General features: G+C 72.4%; 3 protein-coding genes across 3 annotated transcripts in view; 2 read left to right on the forward strand and 1 right to left on the reverse strand.

Annotated features, from left to right (window-relative positions):
* Nucleotides 1-3,955, reverse strand: part of CNTNAP1 (contactin associated protein 1) — a 9,992-nt gene extending 6,037 nt beyond the window's left edge. The window contains exons 1-8 of the mRNA XM_026044590.1: nucleotides 3,877-3,955; nucleotides 2,471-2,587; nucleotides 2,193-2,386; nucleotides 1,963-2,110; nucleotides 1,683-1,886; nucleotides 1,430-1,614; nucleotides 1,213-1,356; nucleotides 19-281 (exon numbers count right to left, since the gene is read on the reverse strand). Coding sequence (XP_025900375.1) covers nucleotides 19-281; nucleotides 1,213-1,356; nucleotides 1,430-1,614; nucleotides 1,683-1,886; nucleotides 1,963-2,110; nucleotides 2,193-2,386; nucleotides 2,471-2,587; nucleotides 3,877-3,955 — 1,334 coding nt within the window. The remainder of the gene's footprint in view (nucleotides 1-18; nucleotides 282-1,212; nucleotides 1,357-1,429; nucleotides 1,615-1,682; nucleotides 1,887-1,962; nucleotides 2,111-2,192; nucleotides 2,387-2,470; nucleotides 2,588-3,876) is intronic.
* A 1,340-nt stretch (nucleotides 3,956-5,295) lies between these two features.
* On the forward strand, nucleotides 5,296-7,220 carry CCR10 (C-C motif chemokine receptor 10). The gene is made up of 2 exons (XM_026044591.1): nucleotides 5,296-5,307; nucleotides 6,138-7,220. Exons 1-2 carry the CDS (start codon nucleotides 5,296-5,298, stop codon nucleotides 7,218-7,220), a joined length of 1,095 nt encoding a protein of 364 aa, XP_025900376.1.
* Nucleotides 7,221-7,734: 514 nt separating this feature from the next.
* PLEKHH3 (pleckstrin homology, MyTH4 and FERM domain containing H3) overlaps nucleotides 7,735-9,300 on the forward strand; it is an 8,711-nt gene continuing 7,145 nt past the window's right edge. The window contains exon 1 of the mRNA XM_026044592.1: nucleotides 7,735-7,749. Within this exon, the coding sequence (XP_025900377.1) occupies nucleotides 7,735-7,749 (15 nt within the window). The remainder of the gene's footprint in view (nucleotides 7,750-9,300) is intronic.

Here is a 9,300-nt window from a genome sequence, read left to right on the forward strand (position 1 = left end):
GCCCCGGCGCCCGGCCCACCGGCGGCGAACTCCAGCTTCTTCTTGCCGGGCTGCGCGATGGAGACGTTGAGCTGGCCCTGGCTCAGCACCAGCTCCAGCGAGCCCAGGCGGTCGGCGAAGCTCGTGTAGAGCAGCAGCCCCGCGGCGTCCCACGAGCGGAAACGGAAGCTGACAGCCAGGCGGTTGCGCCGCGGGATGCCCGGCACCTGCACGTAGTTGTTGATGCCCGCGAAGGTGATGGGCGCGCTGGGCTGCTCCCGGCAGTAGTGGCCCACGCTGCCCTGCGGGGCACGGGGGTGGTGAGCGGGCAGAGCCCCCATTCCCCAGTGCAGCCCCAGTCCCTACAAGCAGCCCCAGTCCCCCCATGCAGCCCCAGTCTCCCCATGCAGCCCCAGTCTCTACAAGCAGTCCCAGTCCCCCAATGCAGCTCCAGTCTCCCCATGCAGCCCCAGTCCCTACAAGCAGCCCCAGACCCCCATGCAGCCCTGCTCCCCTAATGCAGCCCCAGTCCTTCCATGTGGCCCCAGCCCCTCCAAGCGGCCCCTGTCTCTCCATGCAGTCCCACTCCCCACATGCGGACCCAGCCCCAGGCCCTCCAATGCACCCCCCATCCCCCCATGCAGCCCCAGTCTCCCCATGTAGCCCCAGTCCCTACAAGCTGTCCCAGTCCCCCCATGCAGCTCTGCTCCCTCCATGCAGCCCCAGCCTCGGTCCCCCTGTGTGGCCCCAGTCCCCCCATGTGGCCCCAGTCCCCCCGTGCAGCCCTGCTCCTCCTGTGCAGCCCTAGTCCCACCAATGCAGCCCCAGTTCCCCAATGCAGCCCCGCTCCCCCCATGCAGCCCCAGTCCCAACCGCAGTCCCTCCAAGCAGCCCCACTCCCCCGCTTCGGCTCAGCTCCCCCAAGGCAGCCCCGCTCCCCTCCTTCGGCCCCGCTCCCCCCGTGCGCCCCCCCTGCCCGGCAGCCGGCCGTGCGCCCCGGGGCAGCCGCGACCTTGCCCGGTCGATGCAGGGCTGCGCGGACGAGTGCGGCAGCGGCCTCGCATCACCCCACTGCAGGGAGGGGCGCCTGGGCACAAGCCCCATCCCATGGTGGGGTTGGGAGCCCTGGGAGGGGGTCCCTCCGTAGCAAGGATGGGGTCACCCCGGGCAAGCACAGGGGGACGGGGGCGGCCCTTGCAAGGCCGGGCCCCTGCGCCGCGGCGCGGGCTGCACCTCGAAGCGGATGTTGGAGCGGCGGTGCCGGGCCAGCTCGGCGATGTTGACCCCGTTGAACATGATGTTCTCCACGCAGCCGCGGAAGTTCTGCCGGTAGGTGAGGTGCTGCTTGTCCTGGTCGATGACGCCGCCGAAGAAGAGCTGCGGGCAGAGGGACAGGGGCTCAGCCTGGCGCTGGGGAGGGCACCAGGTCCCCGCGCCCGGCGCATCCCACCTCGGTGTCGAGGTCGAGCTGGTCGAAGGTGCCGTGGCAGCGGAAGCGCTTGACCTCCCCGTCCAGCGTCAGGTTGACGTGGTGGCCGTAGCGCTCCACGTGCACCGAGTGCCAGTGCTCGTCATCCAGCAGGCTGCCCACGGCCACCGTGGTGTGGCCCTCGGTGGCGTGCAGGGGGCTGCTGCCTGGGGAGGGGGCTCGTCACCCTGCGCTCGCCACACCGGCCCCAGCGCCGGCCCGGGCCCCGTCTCACCTAGGCTGATGTGCAGGAACAGCTGGGCCTGCTTGAGCTCCAGCGTGATGTAGTCGCCCTGGGCGCCCTCGCCATGCATCAGCACCCCGTCCTGCTCCACCGTCTTGAAGTTGAAGGAGATGTCATCCTCCATGGTGCTGATCCTCTTGGCACGGAAGCGGTAGGAGATGGCGTCGTCGCCGTCGAAGTAGAGCACGTGGGACCCTGTGGGGTCACGGGGCTTGGGCAGCGCCCGCGGCGCCTCTCCCGCCGAGCGGTCCCCGCGCGGCCCCCCGCTCACGGTAGGGGCAGCCGTAGAGGCCCAGGCGCAGCCCGATCTTCCCGCGCGGGTTCCAGGCCACGGGGATGATGCGGATGTAGCGTGCCAGGATGGGGTAGTGCAGGTCGTGCCGCACCACCCCGCTCTCGTTGACATTTCCAAAGAAGGTCTGCGAGTGTGAGGGGGGGAAGGAGATCAGAAGCATCCAGGGGCAGCAGGAGAGCCCCCCCCAACCCGCAACCCCCCCCTACCCAGTTGCTGCCCTGCTGGAAGAAGGGCTTCCAGCTGGTGGGGTGGTCGCCGTACAGCACGATGTAGCGCGTGAGCCAGTCGTAGGTGTTGAAGGTGCCCTGCGTGGCCACGGCGTTGATGCGGTGCTTCTGCATCAGGTCGATCTGCAGCCAGGGCTGCTTGTCGCGGGGGTCGGGGGACCAGCCGCTGGTGCCTGGTGGGGGGCAGCGCTCAGACCCTGCCCGGATCCGCATGGGGGCTCCCCACGCCGCCCCCCGCCCTGCGCCGCAGGACTCACTGTGCAGCCGGGCGAAGCTGGCCGAGTAGAAGATGTTGTACCGGGAGGAGGCACCGATGGAGTAGGAGTAGAGGGGGGCCACGAGCTCATCGTAACAGGGCCCTGCGGGAGCAGGTGCTCAGGGCAGAGCGCAGCGTCCTCCTTACCCCCCCCGCTTCACGTCGCGGCCCCATGGGGACCAGCGACGCGGGCGGCTGCTGCAACCTGCGCCCGGCCGGGCCAGGAGCCGCCGCGGCCCGCGGGGCTCTGTCCGGTCCCGGCCCCGCGCGGGCCCCGCGCCGAGGCGGGGGCTGCTCCGGCGGGGGCCCTGGCCCCGGGTCGGTGCGGGGCTCGACGGCGCGTCCGTGCGGCTCCGCTCTCCCTCTTCCCTCCCACTGCGGAGCTGACACACCTCTGCGGGCAGCGCCCCGCGCCGCCCCGCGCTAACGTGGGCGGCGGGGAGCCCCGGCACCCCCGGCCTCCCCCCGCACCCGGGGTCCCGCCGCGCCCGGGGCGGGGGTTTGTGCCGGTGCCGGCAGCATCCGCGGAGGAGGCTCCGGCGGGACGGGGCCCCCGGCCCTCGGAGGCGGCTCCAGCGCTGCGGACGGACCCGGGCAGCCTTTGGGCCAGGCGGGGGACGCTCCCCTGCGGCCCGGCTGTCCCCGGCTGCCCCCGGCTGCGGGTCCTCTGTGCAGAAGCCGGACGGATGCAGCCGAGCTCGGACGGGTCCAGGTGCCGTCCGGCCTCCCTGGGGACCCTACCGGACCCCCCGGGGGCCCTGCGTAAAAGGACAGCGCCCTGCAGCGAGGCTGTCGGGGCTGCAGCCCTTCCCCGGCCCGGCCCGGCCCGGCGCTGCGGGGATGCGGCAGGGCCGGTTTCCCGGAGGACCCGCCGTACCCCCGGCTCCTGCAGCCCCCCGGGCCCGGCAGGGTGTGGGGGAGCGGGCAGGGCCGGGGCAGAGAGCGGGGGCTGCGGCGGGGCCGCTCCGGGCAGGGCGGGGGATGCCCGAGCTCCCGGATCGGGCCCGGTGCGGGCGGGTGACCTTGGGGAGGGCGCGGCTCAGGAGCGGGGGTGCTCGAGGGGCCGGGGGTGCTCGAGCTCGGGGGGGTCTCGGGAGCGCCAGGAGATGCTCTGGAGCACCGGGGATGCTTCGGGAGCTGGAGGATGCTCAGGAGCACCGAGATGCTGGGGAGCATCGAGGATGCTCAGGAGTGCCAGAGATGCTCTGGATCCTGGGGATTCTCTTGATCTTAGCGATGCTCGGGGATGGGGAGACGCTCCGGGCCCCGGGGGTGCTCCGGGAATGCTCTGGGTCCCGGGGATGCTCCGGGCTCCCGGGACTGCTGGGGAGCGCGGGGATCGCCGGTCCCCGGGCTGCTCGGGAGCACCGCAGTGCGGAGCGGCGCTCCGGGCGGGGCCGGACTTACGTGCGAGGCAGCCGGGGCCGGGGCGCAGGAGGCCGGCGCAGGCGGCGAGCAGGAGCCCGAGGAGGCGGCGGCCGCTCATGCTGGAGCGCCCCGAGCGCCCTCGGCGCCGCCGCTGCCGCAGCCGCAGCGAGTGGGGCCGGCGGCTCCGCCCAGGGGCGGTGCGGGGGACCCGGGCGGGGCCGGTACCGGTACCGGGGCGGGGCCGAGCCCCGCAGCAACCCGCTCCCCGTGCGGCTGCGGCGGCCCCGGGCCGGGCACGGGATGGGACACGCGCGGGGGAGCAGCGCTGTGGGAGACCCCAGCGCCGGGCGGGCCCTGCAGGTCCTGGGCGAGCAGGGCACGGGCCGGGCAGCGCCAGGGCGCAGCAGGACGAGCGGCAGACAGGGTACGGAGGCAGCGGAGCCCAGGGAGCCCCTGCAAGCAGTATCCGGGGTGCTGGTGCTCTCCAGCCTGCAGCCTTGGAGCCCCTGCGGCCCCCACAGCTGGACCCTGCGGTGGTGGCAGCGGCAGGGAAGGAGTTAAGTGGTGCCCGCCAGCTGTGTTGTGGCAGATGTGGCAGCGCTTGTAATCAAGCAGCAGATTAAGGCCTGCGGGTTTAGGGCTGCCCGGGTCTTGAGCAGTGCAGGAGGCCTGGATTTAGCCTCTATCCAGTCCCAAGCACCCGCAGACACCCACGGAGGCGGTAGGGAGAGGGCGGCTACTGTCTGCCCTACATACAGTCCCTGCCCCTGGCTCCTCAGGGCTGTGCTGAGCCAAGGGCCTGGCACACAGGGGAGCTTCGAGGGTCCCCGCGGCAGGTGCTGTGGCTCAGGGCCCATGGACTGGCCAAGCGGATGTCACCTGTGCTGCAATGGGAGCCACGACGCTTCCTGTGTGGGGAGCAGAGGCAGAACAGAAAGTCCCAGGTGCAGCTCCAGGGCTGGGCGCCCTGGCAGGGAGCCGGGACCTGAGTGGGGTGAGCGTGGACAGGGCTTCCCAATGAGCTTCTCCCCGCAGACATGGACCCCACCTTCATGTGGAGGGGGGGATCCAGCCATCAAGCAGCCCTTGCTGACAGGGTGTCCATGATGGGTGCCCAGACCCCTGGGTGAGGACGCAGCCCCTGGCAAAACTGCGCTTCCCACTGAAGTGACATCCTGGGAACGGCCGTGGGGCCATCAAGTTGTTCTGCAGCTCAGCCCTGCATGGCACCTGGTGCAGTGATGTGGCTCTCAGCAGGGCCAGGTTCTTGGTGGCCCCTGGCATTTGGACAGCGAGCACAGCTCAGTGTCGTGGGGCCGGGAGCGGCGTCGCGCCCTCCCCCGGGGCCGGGCTTGCACCCCGGCACGTCTCTCGGTATCGAGCGGGACGTGGTCAGACCACAGAGTGCAGAGCGCTGCGCGCAGCCGGGCCGGACCGCAGGCAGGGAGGTGCCGGGCTATGGAGCAGCAGGTGAGGCCCCCATGGGGCGGCTGCACCCCCCTTGCTTTGCTCTGAGTGGGGCCCAGCGGGACAGCGGGGTTCAAGGCTGACGCAAAGCGTGGGAGCAGCCGCTGCTCCCACCCCTGGGGTGCTGCAGGACCCGGAGCAGGGCAGGAACAGAGAGAGCTGCAGGGAAGCACAGGGAGGGGATCCTGCCCTGTGCCACGGTGCTTGATCCTGCCCTCAGCCTCCACGGGGACCGGTGTCCCCCCCTTGCCTCTCCCTTGGATCAAGCCCTGATTAGGTGCATGTCTCCCCGCGAGGTGCCGGATCCCCAGGGAGCTCAGCAAGGGCAGCGTAGCTTGGGCTGCTGGGGCCGGTCCTGGAGCCGTTGGTGGCGGCGCCGGGGCTGAACCTGCCGCCTGGGAACGGCGCTGCCGCTCTTGTAATGACTGAGCACGGTGAACCGCCCGCGCCTCAGCGGAAACGGCGCCGTGCGGGGCCGTTCGGGGCCTCCCCATGGCGGCTTTGGGGCTCGTCCTGGGTGTGCTGCAGCAGGCAGCGCCGTACTGCTCCACGCGGCAACGTGCAGTGCTGTGCAGCCCCGTGCAGTGCTGCGCAGCCCCATGCAGTGCTCCACAGTCCAGTGCAGTGCTGTGCAGCCCCGTGCAGTGCTGTGCAGCCCCAAGCAGTGCTCCACAGTCCAGTGCAGTGCTGCGCAGCCCTGTGCAGTGCTGTGCAGCCTCATGCAGCCCCATGCAGTGCTGTGAAGCCCCGTGCAGTTCTGCGCAGCCCCATGCAGGGTTGCACAGCCCCATGCAGCAACATGGAGCCACCCTAGCTCTGGCTCCACTGTGCAGGTCCCCCCCAGCCCCACAGCTGTGGAGCCCACTGCTACCCCCGACGTCTACCCCTGGTCCGAGGGCTACTCGTGGGACACCGGGGTGCTGCCCGAGCTGTGCGAGAAGGAGGCCGTGCAGGGCTTTGCCCGCACCTACCAGCCGGCTGTCTACCTGCTGCTGTCGCTGCTGGGCGCCGCGGGGAACGGGCTGGTGCTGCTCACGCACACCCGCTACCGCCGGGCGCAGAGCATCACCGACATCTGCCTGCTGCACCTGGCCCTCTCCGACCTGCTGCTGCTGCTGACGCTTCCCTTCGCCGTCACCGTCACGCTGCAGGGCTGGGCCCCGGGCACGGCCTCCTGCCGCGTGCTGCAGGGCCTCTACGCCCTCAACTTCTACAGCGGCTTCCTCTTCCTCACCTGCATCAGCGTGGACCGCTACGTGGCCATTGTGCGGGTGCCGGCCGCCTGCCGCCTGCGCCCGCGGGCCCGGCGCTACGGCTGCCTGGCGGCGGGGCTGGCCTGGCTGCTGGCCTCCCTGCTGGCACTGCCCCAGCTCATCTACGGGCGAGCGGAGCAGCACCGCGGCCTCTGGCTCTGCCGCGTGGTCTTCCCAACGACTGTGTCCCGGGCGGCCCGTGGGGCCACCAACCTGGTGCAGGTGGTGCTGGGCTTCGCGGTGCCCTTCCTGGTGATGGCCGGCTGCTACGCGGCCGTGGCGCGCACGCTGCTGGCGGCCCGCGGCGCCCAGCCCCACCGGGCACTGCGGGTGCTGCCCGCCCTGGTGCTGGTCTTTGTGGCGCTGCAGCTGCCGCACAGCCTGGCCGTGCTGCTGGACACGGCCGAGCTGCTGGCCGCCTGGGAGGCCACCTGCGCCCAGAGCCGCCGCAAGGACCTGGCGCTGCTGGTCACCGGCGGGCTGGCCTGCCTGCGCTGCTGCCTCAACCCGCTGCTCTACGCCTTCCTGGGCCAGCGCTTCCGCCGTGAGCTCTGGATGCTGGCGGCTGACGCTGGCTGCGTGCGGCCCCTCGACGCCCGCTGCCCTGGCTGCAGCAGCCCTCGCCGTCGGAGTTCGCTCTCCACATGCCAGGATGTGGCCTAGGGACAGGGGACCCATGGCCAGGGTGCCTGGCCCCCTGCCCGCCACCTTCAAAGAGCTTTGAATTTGCGTGAAGACGTCCTGGCCCCGGGAGCTGCATTGGGAGCCAGGACCGGCTGGAGGGCACCATCCGGCTGGACGGTGGGACTTGCAGCCCGGTGGTGCCCAGACTGTCGCTGGACCCATGGACAAGCAGCTGGCACGGTGCTCTGTGCATGTTCGGGTGATGGGGCCGGTGCTGTCCCGCGTGTGCAGCCCCCGTGGTGCTGAGGGGCCCGTGGCAGCCCCGCGCCCTGCAGCTTCCCGCGGCAGCCGCCTTCGTCCCCATCCGTCCGGCAAATAAAAGGTGTTGGAGACGCCCGGAGAGCGGCGGTGTCGCTGGGGCCGCTCCGAGGCTGCCTGCAGGCGGCAGCACGACATAAGGGTTGTCCCCAGCTCTTTCCGCAGTGACCCCCGCTGGAAGCCCGGCCGGGTCCCTCTGCCCACGAGGACCAGCAGTGGGGCAGCCGTGACGGGGATGGCCGAGCCGGGGGTCCGTGTCCCATTCCCAGCGGGGCAGAGCCCCTCGGTTTCCCGGGGGCCGGACCCCGGGAAAGCCGCTGGCTCTGTGCGGGGCAGCCCGCGGGTCCCGGTGCCGATCCCCGCCGAGCGCCCCGGCGGCAGCAACGGGGGCGGCCGTGGCTCGAGCGGAGCCTTCGGCGGCTCCCCCGGCTCCCGCAGAGGGCCCCGGCTGCTGCTCGCAGTTCCCGGCCTCCCGGGGGCCAGGGGCCGTTTCCCGCTCGCCCACACACCCCAGAGTCAGTGCCAGACCCGCGTCATTCCCGGGAGAAGCGGCCGGACCCTTTGCAGTTCCCGGCAGGAAACGCAATTACCGCTGAGTCAGCGCCGCGTCCCCCGGGGCCGCCGCGCGCGGGCAGCCGCGGAGCCGGGCGGAGCCGGGCGCCTGCGCCGGGGCTCGCGGCATCGCCCACGGCCGTGCCCACAGCGGCGCCCCTGGCACTGCCCATGGCCGCACCCCCGGCCAAGCCGCAGCTGGCCCCACGGCTGTGCCCACGGCCGTGCCCACAAAGGGCCCCACGGCTGTGCCCACGGCCGTGCCCACAACCGGCCCCACGGCTGTGTCCGGGGCAGCAGGCACCCTCTGCCACTTGCTCCCCTCGCCTGTGCCCGTGTCCGCCCCGCCGGGCCGGGCACATGCCCGCTGGGAGTGTGGCGGGGTGTGCGGTCGCGCGTGGGAGGGGATCTGGCGGACGGCGTTTCCTGCGTGCGTGGCCCGGCTGCGCCCAGGGACGTTTTGACCCAGCAGCTGCAGCGGAGCCGCGGCCGGCGGTGGGTGCGTTTGTCCCCCCGGGTGGAGCAGGGAGCCCGCGGCGGGGACAGCCCCGCGCCCGGCTCCGGCCTCTCCTGCACGAAGAGCCGCAGTGGGCGTCACAGGGCGGCCCCACGCACCACCGGGACGCCAGTCAGGCGCTGGGCCCGGCCCTGTCGCAGCCGCGGGGCTGCACGGGGCTCCCCGGCACCGGTGCCCAGCGTGGCTGCATGAGACGCCCGCAGCCAACGGGCTCCACGTGTCCCCAGCGCCAGCACTGGGCGCACAGGGTGCCCAGACCGGGTGCACAGGGTGCTCATTCTAACACTGAATGCACAAGGTGCCGGTAGCCAGACCGGGTGCACAGGGTGCCCAGACCGGGTGCAGAGGGTGCCCAGACTGGCTGCACGGGGTGCTCGTTCTAACACTGGGTGCACAAGGTGCCGGTAGCCAGACAGGGCGCACAGGGTGCCCAGACCGGGTGCGCAGCGTGCCCAGACTGGGCGCACGTGGTGCCGGTGCCCGGACCCACCACACAAGGCTCTTGCCCAGACCGGCAGTACCTGGTGCCAGGCGGCTCTGCGCCGCGCCCGGTCCCGGAGCGGGGCACACGGTGCCGGTGCCACCTCCCGGGGGTGCCACGGGGACCCACCCTAGGCTGGTGGAGAGCGACGGGGCGCAACGCTCGGGCTCCCGCTCCCGGTGCCGCTCCCGGTACCGCGCGGCGCCTCCCCCCGCACGTGACGCGAGCGGCGGCCCCGCCGCCCCGGGCGC

This window comes from Nothoprocta perdicaria, unplaced genomic scaffold (assembly GCF_003342845.1).
Source record: "Nothoprocta perdicaria isolate Ctin4 unplaced genomic scaffold, notPer1 scaffold_372, whole genome shotgun sequence".
NCBI classification, from domain to species: Eukaryota; Metazoa; Chordata; class Aves; order Tinamiformes; family Tinamidae; genus Nothoprocta; species Nothoprocta perdicaria.